This window comes from Rutidosis leptorrhynchoides, chromosome 6 (assembly GCF_046630445.1).
Source record: "Rutidosis leptorrhynchoides isolate AG116_Rl617_1_P2 chromosome 6, CSIRO_AGI_Rlap_v1, whole genome shotgun sequence".
Classification (NCBI taxonomy): Eukaryota; Viridiplantae; Streptophyta; class Magnoliopsida; order Asterales; family Asteraceae; genus Rutidosis; species Rutidosis leptorrhynchoides.
The window spans coordinates 69,468,356-69,479,167 of NC_092338.1; the positions used below are offsets into that span (position 1 = coordinate 69,468,356).

The window sequence follows — 10,812 nt, forward strand, 5'->3', positions numbered from 1 at the left end:
GGTCATTTCTTTAAACATGTGTGGCGAAGGAGTAGTATGAAGCGTAGTAAACGTCGGGAAAATTTTCGATGGCAGGATCGATTTTTCATAGATAATGTGATGAAAAATTCGATAGAGGACGAGGATGAAGATGATTGCTGCTCATGCTGTTCTTCCTGTGCGTCCTCGGAGTCGGATTCTTAGATGTTCGTCCTGTCGTGTTGTGGGTCATTTTTGTCCTCGCGATGTGTGCTTTTTATTTTTTCGAGTCCTTAATTGTGTGGGTTTTTTAGTTGGGTGTAGTCGTTGGATGTAATCTCGTGATTTTTGTTTCTAGCTCCTGGCTAGTTTCATCTCGTGTATTTTCATAATTATAATATTATCTTGCCTTTCAAAAAAATATATATATATATATCGTGACTGTTTTAGGTTTTAATTATAGCCAATATGAACGAAATCGATCACTTTTAGCAAGTTTTTGATCAACTCTCTAAGAGCACACGGGGTAGGATGGCGTTCCATCGTCATTTCTCACCAGGAACGTTGTTGGTGTCTTAACCCCACTCACATTGCCGTTATGGATGGCATTTTAGAGCGGTGAAAAAAGATTACAATGGCTTAATTTTTATTTAACGACAAATACACACACAGCCATTGTTGTTCACAACAGAGACCGAACTCATAACTTCAAGGTTAATGAGACTCTTTGGTACCGCTGGACCAGAAGTCCGCTAATACAATGGCTTAATTAGCTAATCCGTCCAAGACATACAAATTTTACCTCTATGTCTAATAAAAAAATAACAAATTAAAAATATAATCCTTTCTACCCAACACAAATGAGACTAAATTCTTTCTTCTTAAAAATACAACCCTTTCTACCCAACATAATATGATGAGGCGAAAAAAGCTATTTTAAGAAACCTAGAAGATGTATATTTTCTTCTTAAAAAATCTTTCTTCATAAAAATACAACCCATCAGATCATATCGAGATGAAATGTTGTTGGTGCACATGGGAGGTAGAAACATTGGACCACATGTTTATACATTGTTCATGGTGTTTCATTGTTTGGGTCTACCTTTTTAGCTTGTGGAAGATAATGCTATTTATCACCATTACCCCGTTTTCTGGTTGATTGGACTCAAGGGATAAACAATACGGAGTAATATATAAAAAGTGTTGTAGGTTCGCAAGGAACAAGACAGATACAATAAACAAGTAAACGGATAAAGTTTTTATTCTTCAGTCTACCAGAGCAAAGGACTATTTTTACTCATATGTACGCGCCTAACTATTTATACTCGTATGTACGCACCTAACTGAGTGATCCGGTGACCCTTTTTTGACTCTTTTCCCAGGCCACTCCTAGATATGGAGCTAGGTTTGAACCTAAGACCCTTTGTGAGTATATGACCAACCCAACTACTAGACTATCTTGTGAGGATATCTTGTCGGTTTAAAGGGGAGTATCAACCATGAGTTTTTACCGATTTTTAGGTTCGAGTGCGATCAGGTTATCTCCGTTAATGTTTTTTGGTCTTGGATCCACATTCATGTGATGTATCGGCTAGTCAACGCCTGAATCTAAGAACATCAAGGTGTGTATCTTTCCCCTACAACTGTTAATAAGAGTTACCTACGTACCAAAAAAAGAAGAAACCAGAAACTAATGAAGTAACTTTTACAAAACAGAGGATCATTGAATTAACTCAGCAATATGAGCATCTAACATTGAACTCAAAACACGCTATAAAAGCTAGGAAGAAATTTTAATAAATCTGGGTCGGACAAGTAATCACGTACTCCGTATATGATAATTATATAGTGCCACGTGAAGATTATCAAAGATCAAAGATAATGGGGAGCTCTACAGGTATAAAGCGAAATATGGGGACCCGTAATAATTCTGTAATTTATTTATCAACACCGTAATAAGATTGCTACACATTTGCATTCGGTATAAAAACTAAAAACACAAAATATGCAGAAAACCATTCATTTTATCACAAAATGTACTACAAAATATGCGGGTGCTGAGTCAAAAAATCCACACGTCAGCATCACCTTGGAAGGATTCGATGATTAAACCTGGATATATCAAGAAAAATGAAAAGATTTTTTTAACGATCATTACAATCTTGAGAAAACACCTTTATTTTGTGTTTCAATGCCATTTTACGCTGACCTGACAGGCCCACGAAGAAATTAGATGATGAGCAATTGCAAACGGTCCAGGAACAAACATGGTTCCAAATTCTCCACTTTCCACATTAAAATCCGATGCAAGATTTTGACCTTTCTCAACCCCTTTACGCATTTGATCTACTTTGTATGATGATGTTTTTTGTGCTTTTCATATTCGGCAAATGTCAATGCTTTCTTCACTTCTTCTCTGTTGTGCCATTTCGCAGCTACAAGATTATAAAAAATAAAAGTCAACGGACATAGCGTTATAAAAAGCCAAAAAGGTATATTCATTAGTAGAATAATCTGCAAATATTGCCTTCTAATTCACTCTTGTCCACATTTATTTCGAGTGATGTCGCGTACGCTAAAAACCAGATCATTAATCGGCATGGCATGCTACTAGGTCCAACTGCAAACGAATTAAATACATATGAACATTCAATTTTTTCGATTCTGTTATGAATCGAACGGCCAGAAGCGTTCTTATCATATCTAACACCGAATTATAGGTATTAGTTTGAGCTACATGTGTCGAGGTGACCTAGCTCAAAGCCTCAAACTAATACTTATAATTCGGGGTATGATATCATATCAGTTAGAATATAGATATAGATATGGGTGTTTGATATATCCACCACTCAAATTGATAAATCCACCACACATGTGCATTAAATCTTGTATAGTACAAATTATTTTAATGCACAACTATGGTGGATATATCACCATCCTATACATGTAAATATAGATATGCATATAGATATAGACACAAAAAAGAATTTAAGGCTCACCGGGCCATGGTTGGGAACTATGATAGACTACTTCACCGACTTGAATGCCCGTTTCTTCCCATGTTTCTCTCCTCACAGCCTCTTCCAAGCTTTCTCCTGGTTACAGAAGGGAAACTAAATCAATTGACTTTTAAGGTCAACCGGACTACTTCAAATACAAATTTCTTTTAATTAAGAGGAAAGACGATAATAAATAGATCGATAATATTAAGTACAACAAACTAATGATCACAAAAAAAAATTCTAAATACGTAATGTAAGGAATTTAGATCGTCACAACGTTACCTCTAGAAAGCCCGCAACTCAACTCCACATTCTAGGCACAAATCTCGATTGTTTGCTCAAAAGTGCTCGATCATTCTCTTTATCGATGACCAGCATAATGACAACCTGTTGCACAAATAAAGTAGTCGAGAAAGGGCAGTTAAATATTTTATATCATTAACAGGCATCCTCGAATAACTAATAAAAGAAAAAACGAGAAGAGTCGATCAGCATACTGGGTCAACTCGAGGGTACATTCTCTTCTTGCAAGAATCTTTTGTGCATTGCTTTCTCGTCCCGGCTTCTGCAGAAACCAACATTTCACCACAGGATCCACAAAACAGAGATGTATTATGCCATTCCAACAATGCCCGGGCCTACATAAATGTCGCAACAGTTGATAATGTAAAGTTTTGGGGGTTGAACGATATATTTCATGAAACTATATTTAGAAGTTTACAAAAATGTCGAGTGGAGGAATCTAGGTATAAAACCATAAAAAGCATCCATCTTTTAGCAGTCGAATAGAATTTTAAATATATTTGTAGCAATTAGTAGTGTTGTGATAAGATCAGTCCATTTATATTATTCTGATTCATTGAAAATGTCTTTTGTGCAAGAGTGTAAGTCTAACAATTCAATTTCCTTATCAAATATTTTTATTTGATTCCGCTGCTTTAAATCATGCAGATGATTTTAAAACGCCAATTTTAGTGTCATTCGGGTTTAGAAAACTTATCAAACGACCATTTTTCATTCTTGATCAAGTCTAGACACATCCATCAAATATAGATGGTTCTTAATACTTAAAATATCTAAAACAACGTTGATTTCCATTCAGAATCCATTAACATTACGTTCACTAAGTATCAAGCTCTCTTTCCTGATAGAGAAAAACAAATGTAACAAGAGCCACGTACCTATTTCCATATCAAGTAAAGCATCAATGTTCTTAAACTCCACCTCAATCACATTCATTTCTAGATGCTTTTAGTAAGTTCAATTAATCAGTTATAACCAATTGGTGTAATCATGTCGTAGTACAACAATAACAGCTCATCCGGTCATTCATATCAAATAAAGTTTCACACCACCAAAAAAAAAAAAAAAAAAAAAAAAAAAAAAAAAAAAAAAAATAATAAAAAGGAGAAAAAACATAACATGACCAGCTATTGCAAGTTGATCCATAGCATTATCATCAGCCCAATCAGTAGCAACCACTAATGTCCTCAATTCTACAAAACAAAGCTATCTACTCCCAAATATCTCAACCAAACTAAACCCTTTAGAAACATCAGTTGCCTAATACGATACTATCATCATCATCTTTACAACCCAAATAAACCAACAAATCAGTACTCACTTTTATCTCACTACCCTACAAAACATCTATAAAATCAACAAAACTCAGCCAACCCATACGCCATTTTTTGACTAAGTCACCAGTTGACCCAGCTAAAGGCCTACCCTTTCTTAAAGGAAGCACCTTGAATTTGGGAGAAGATGGTTCTTGGATATGGGTTTCACCCGAAAGAAGAATATTTAGGGTTTGAAAAGCTGATACAAAAATGAATTTAAGGCTCACCCGGGCCATGGTTAGGAACTATGATAGACTACTTCACCGACTTAGATGCAAGTTTCTTCTCATGTTTCTCTCCTCACAGCCTCTTCCAAGCATGAAATCACAAGTTCATATGGGTCAAATAAGTGTAAAGTCATCGAAAAGTGTATTTTTTAATGCACAACACTATGATCGTTTGGTGCCTGCAGATACTTATAGACCTAAAGCCTTATGTTACACTTCCTGAGAAGCTTGGAAGGTTGGCAGTACAACTTGTAGCAGGAGAAACGGAGTGTAACTTGTAAAGGTGACATATGCATTGACTAGAGCCCCTTGTGATCTAGACACAAGATTATTGTGTACCATGCTCGCGAAAGGTCTAATCGAGCCTATATCTATTGTTTTTGTTAACTTAGTGAATGCAGATTTCACATCCAAACATAAAGGAACCCGTATAACGGAAGAACGGGTGGTCTTAGAGGGGTCACCCGAGAAGCCAATTGAGACGATTCACGTCTAAATTGCTAATGTGGAGCCAAAAATTTTCTAGCGCAACTTCGGAGTCCGATGAAATAAAAGTGGATGGGAGGGTGAAAGACGGGATTCCTCATTTGAGATAAGTAGGAGGTTTTGAAGTGGATGTGAGTTTGGAAGGAAGTATCATACTTTGCAGGAAGGTGGATCAACTTGGGATGATTGAAAGTTTGGGAAGGATTTTGGAAGAAGAGAATCTGAATGTGAGCTTCATGAGTGTGGGAAGGATTGCACCCAGAAAGCAAGCAATTATGGCAATCGGTGTAGATGACAAACCCAGTAAACAAGCATTGAAGAGGGTTAGAAAGATTTCAACTGTTGAGGAGTTTGTTTCTTGCTTTATAGTCGGCCCAGGCAAGGAACGCAAACTCGTCAACAGCTGGAATCTCTCTAATCCTCTTCAATGCATGTTACTAGGGTTGTCATCTAAACCAATTGTCATGATTACTTGCTTTTTTGTTCAATCCTTTCCACAATCATGAAGCTCATATTCACATCTCTCCTCCCAAAATCCTTCCCACACTTTCAATCATCCCAGGTTGTCCACCTGCATGTAAAGTATGATACTTCCTTCCAAACTCACATCCACATCAAAACCTCCTGCTTTTCATAAATGAGGAACCTGGTCCTTCACCCTCCCTCCACTTATATTTCTCCGGACTCCAAATTTGCACTAAATTTTTTTGACTCCCCATTAGCAATCTGGACCTGAATCGTCTCAAGTAGCTTTTCGGGTGACCTCTCTAAGATCATTGTTTTTCTGTTATACAAATATTCCTTTGTTTGGCTATGAATTCTGCATTCACCAAGTTAACAAACACATTAATGATAGGCTCGATCAGAGCCTTCGTGGCCATGGAACGCAGTAATCATGTGTCTAGATAATCAGGGCTCTAGCTGATGCAAATGTCACCTTTATAAATTTTACTCTGCTACCTTCCAAGCTTCTCATCAAATGTAACATAAGGCTTCAGTTCTATAGGTATCTGCAGGCACGAAACAATCATAGTTTCGTACATTAAAGAAATGCACTTTTCGATGACTTTACACCTATTTAACCCATATGAATTGTTTCCTTTTGAGGTTGTACCCGGATCGGACCACTCACTAGATTGAAAAAATAAATTTCTTTCTAAATTTACTGTCATTCAGATTTAGGACACTTAAACAACAATTTTTTATTCTTGAACCATGTATAGGCATAGCCATTAAATATAGATAGTTCATAATACTTCAAAAATCTAATAGAATGTTGATTTCGATTCTAAATTGATTAACATTACGTTCTCATAGTATCAATCTCTTTTTCCTTACAGAGAAAAACCAACGTAACAAGACTTGTATATTTATTCTTGATCCACGTCTAGACATAGCCATCAAATATGGATAGTTCATAATACTTAAAAAAATCTAAAAGAATGTTGATTTCGATTCAAAATTGATTAACATTACGTTCTCCAAGTAGCACTCTCTTTCCTTATAGAGAAAACGAACGACAACACTCGTACTTATTTCCAAATCAAGTAAAGGATCAATGTTCTTTATTGTCACCTCCATCGTTGATCAAGCATATTTTCACGAGTTAGGGTGAACACGTACTTGAGCGCAATATTTAGGATTTAAGGACAAACAAGATTCGAACCTCCGACGTACGTCGTGGATAACCCTCACCGGAATCTTAAAGATTCCGGCAGGGTGGCCGAGTGTTAGTCCACCAACGACCTAGCATCCTAGGTCGAGTGGTCAAAAACATGAAGGATTTATAGTTCATGGAAAATTATGAAAATCTGAGAAAGAGTTGTCGTACGAATGCTTATTTGTTACAACGAGTATGCATTGTTACATTTAGAACGTGTGTTTTTAAGGGTTCTAAGGCCTTGTATTTATAGGCTAGCAATTAGGGATGTATTTGGATACTAACCCTAGATAAATGCAATCCTTTCCATAACTAACTTGCGTTAATTAAGGAAATCGAATCATATTACCTTGGTCAACAAGTTAACGTAAGACCCAGCCAAAGGTCACATTCAATGGTATAGGCGCACTATAATTGCGCGACTATACCGTTTATGCGTGAGCCGTGTGGCATTGAGACTAAATAGGCGCACAAATATATGCGTATATTATGCGCCGATTTAGGATTGCATGCGCTTAGTACGCAACTATGCAGGTATGTTCATGATTAATCGTATTAATTTCCAGATGCTTTTAGTCAACTACTTTTCTTATAACTCATAGTAACCAATTGGTGTTATCATGTTGTAGCACAACAATTACAGTTCATCTTACATTCATGTTTATAACTTTCAAATCCCAAACTATTTCCTCAACACAAAAGTTACAAATAGCACCTAATAACCTTTCATCTAAATCAATTAAAGTTTAGAGAGAGAAAAACTAACATGACCAGCTATTGCAAGTTGATCCATAGCATTATCATCAGCCCAATCAGTAGCAACCATTAATGTCCTCAATTCAACAAAACATAATTGTCTAATCCCAAATTTCTCAACCAAACTAAACCGTTCAGAAAAATTGCCCAATACACAACACTATCATCATCTTCTTTATTTTTACAAACCAACAAATCAGCACTCACTTTTACCTCACTACCCTCCTAAATATCCATAAAATCAGCAAAATTCAACTAACCCAGATGCCATTTTTTTGACTATTTCACCAGTTGACCCAGCTAAAGGTCTACCCTTTCTAAAAGGTAGCACCTTGAATTTAGGGGAAGATGGTTCTTGAATATGGGATTCACCCGAAAGAAGTATCTTTAGGGTTTGAAAAGTTGAGGTTGGTGAATGGTGAATTCGGGTCGGTTGATTTTGGGGTTTTGGATCTTAGACAAAATGAATTTAAAAAGATATATATTTTTTATTTTATTTTTTAAGATGGGGGACGTCTCCATGTTCCCTGTTTTACCAAAAAAAAAAAAAAAGTTCAAGGAAGACTGACTGATGACTATCACCACATTGTTAAGTGACACGTGGAGATTTCAACCACCTTTGCATTAAACAGACTTCTGATCCTTTTTCTGTTAAAAAAAAAATAGAACTTGATAATTCTGAAACAGAACAATGGTTTCATGCAAAAAAAGGTAAAGATTGGATTAGATTAGATGTTATAAAAAATATATTTTTTTCACATATAATCATGTGTACTTTTGTATGCCCAAAGTAAAAGTTAAAAGCCACTCTCACCTTTTGTAAAAAGTCTTACCCCAAATATTCCCATGTGATTGGGTGGTCAAAACCTGGTGACAAATTTAGGAGTGAAATGAGCAAAGAACCAAAGAGTAACACATAAATAACACATCCATCCATCCATCCATCCATCCATCCATCCATCCATTCATGCATATAAAACAAAGATATATTTAAAAAAACAACTTCTAGATTCATATCAATTCAAATGTAGGTTGGCAAAGGCCAAAGGCATGTATAAGATTTCCATCTCTCTATGGGATATAAACAAGTCACCAAATTATATAAAAAGAAGTACAAGAATCCTAAAGTTTCCATCTTAAAAGAAAATACCAAAAAAGACTACAATTTCGATAACGCCATCACTTAGTTTTCGCTTCAATGGTTTTTAGGCTCGAGTCCTAGTTCAGCTCATCCTCTTCACCACCAATCCAGTCTCCATAGATGCCTTTCACCTTCTTCTTTGCTGCTAATTTCAAGAAACCCCTTCCTAGACGTTTTACAGGAGCATGAGTAGAAGAATCAGTAGCCACTGGTTCTGTAATGGGACCATGCACCAAATTGGCTGCAGCCGAACTGGCAGTATAAGGGTGCACAACACCATCCGCACGTACAGCTGGGTTGTTTAGCTCTGAAAAATGGACAACAAGACAACTCAGACCAGTATAAGAATTTGGCAAATATAGTGCATGATGTTAAAGGTGCATCAATGATAGTTTGTTGTACAAATACATTATTCAATTTCAAGATATGGCATGGCTGTTGTACGTTATTGTATGCAAAAAAGATAGAATTAACATATAGGAAACCGAGTAATGATACTTATTAACAATCTATATCTATATTATATGTTATACTGATCACCATAATTAGCGGTTCTATCGTGATCTACTAAAAACATAACAAGAATCTAAGATGATCAACTAGTTTTATCGTGTCTAGTTGCGAGGCTCACAATCAGATTCTTTGCTGACGTACCGTTTCTGATACATGCTTTCTTTTGAAAACTCATTGGTTTTATGTTATCGTTATTTTTGTTTTAAAAAAAATAGTTTATTGATAAGATGAAAACTCAAAAGTTCCAATCTTTATATGTAAAGAGACCACGAGCTCCTATAACCTTTTATGTGAATCCCATATTAATAATATAGAGACAAAAGCCGCACAGTTTTAGAAAATTTACTTTAGAGTTTTAGCCATTATGTATAAACTGTACTTTATATGTGTAATTTGTCATAATTGTACAAAGTATCTGAATTTCACTTTTGTCATAATATATACTTAGAGCATTTATACATAGACTAAAAACAGAGTAAATGTATACCTGCAACCCCATGAGCAAAGTGACACTTATCAGCAAACATGCATTGGCCACTAGTTTCCCATTTTCCGCAGAGTCGGGTTTTATAATAGTTAAACTTCACAGAAGCTCGTGAACCATCTTGATCAGCGTTCACAACATTAACAGTGTCTTGTCGAACCTCGGTTTTAGTTTGACCAAGGTCAACCACAGGAATGTCAATCACAAAACTCTCTCTTGTTCTTTCGGCGTCCATGGCGATTTCATTCTTAAACTTCGCAGGGCTTTCATGGAGAAAATTACACTTGTCTCCATACGGGCATTCTTCTCCATTATAAAACTTCCTACAAATGCGCATTCGATGAATGATCGTTTGATCATCGTTCCAATTGCCACTTCCATATCCGCCTTTATTATCCTTCGCGTACTCTTGCCAATTTGGTGGCGGTTCACGTAAATCGTGAGGTCCGTGAGCAAAAGTACAGGTGTCACCGTTACGGCAGGTTCCATCGATAAACTTTTGGCAGATTCGAGTCTTGTAGAAAATGTGGGTGGTTCCTCTATACACAGGGATGTTTGGAGGGTTCGGTCGTTGACCTGGGACGGTCAAAATTGTTGACTTTTGAGGGTTTGTGTTGACTTCTGGATTTCCTGGTCTCTTGTTTGAGTTTTCAAATTGGGAGTTCGATTCATTTTGTTGAGGGAAGAATTCACCTCCACCATTGTTGCCACCATGAAAAGTGTGTTGAAACATAGTGAGATTGGTCTGTAACTACAAGTTTTTGGTCAAAGTTTAATAGCATTATGTCAATTAAATGATCAAGAAATATAACTAGGAAAAACATGTAAGAATGTTGGTTATTTACTTACAACTAGCAAAAAAAATAAATAAATAAATAAATAATAAATAAATAAGACATTTACAATCCAAATCATATGATTTTGGGGCAAAAAATTAGCAGATAGTTAAAAAACAATAATCAAAAG

The 10,812-nt window shown here is 36.1% G+C and overlaps 1 protein-coding gene and 3 pseudogenes across 1 annotated transcript; 1 reads left to right on the top strand and 3 right to left on the bottom strand.

Annotated features, from left to right (window-relative positions):
- Positions 1-1,884: 1,884 nt before the first annotated feature.
- On the bottom strand, positions 1,885-8,673 carry LOC139853739 (nudix hydrolase 19, chloroplastic-like; annotated as a pseudogene).
- Positions 4,971-5,654, top strand: LOC139852067 (D-3-phosphoglycerate dehydrogenase 1, chloroplastic-like; annotated as a pseudogene).
- LOC139852070 (D-3-phosphoglycerate dehydrogenase 1, chloroplastic-like) lies at positions 5,664-7,979 on the bottom strand (annotated as a pseudogene).
- A 253-nt stretch (positions 8,674-8,926) lies between the features above and the next one.
- LOC139853740 (zinc finger CCCH domain-containing protein 39-like) lies at positions 8,927-10,579 on the bottom strand. Its single transcript, XM_071843104.1, has 3 exons — positions 10,540-10,579; positions 9,850-10,476; positions 8,927-9,156 (listed from the first exon to the last, which is right to left on the bottom strand). The coding sequence occupies exons 1-3, from the start codon at positions 10,577-10,579 to the stop codon at positions 8,927-8,929; spliced, it is 897 nt and encodes a 298-aa protein (XP_071699205.1).
- Positions 10,580-10,812: the final 233 nt, after the last annotated feature.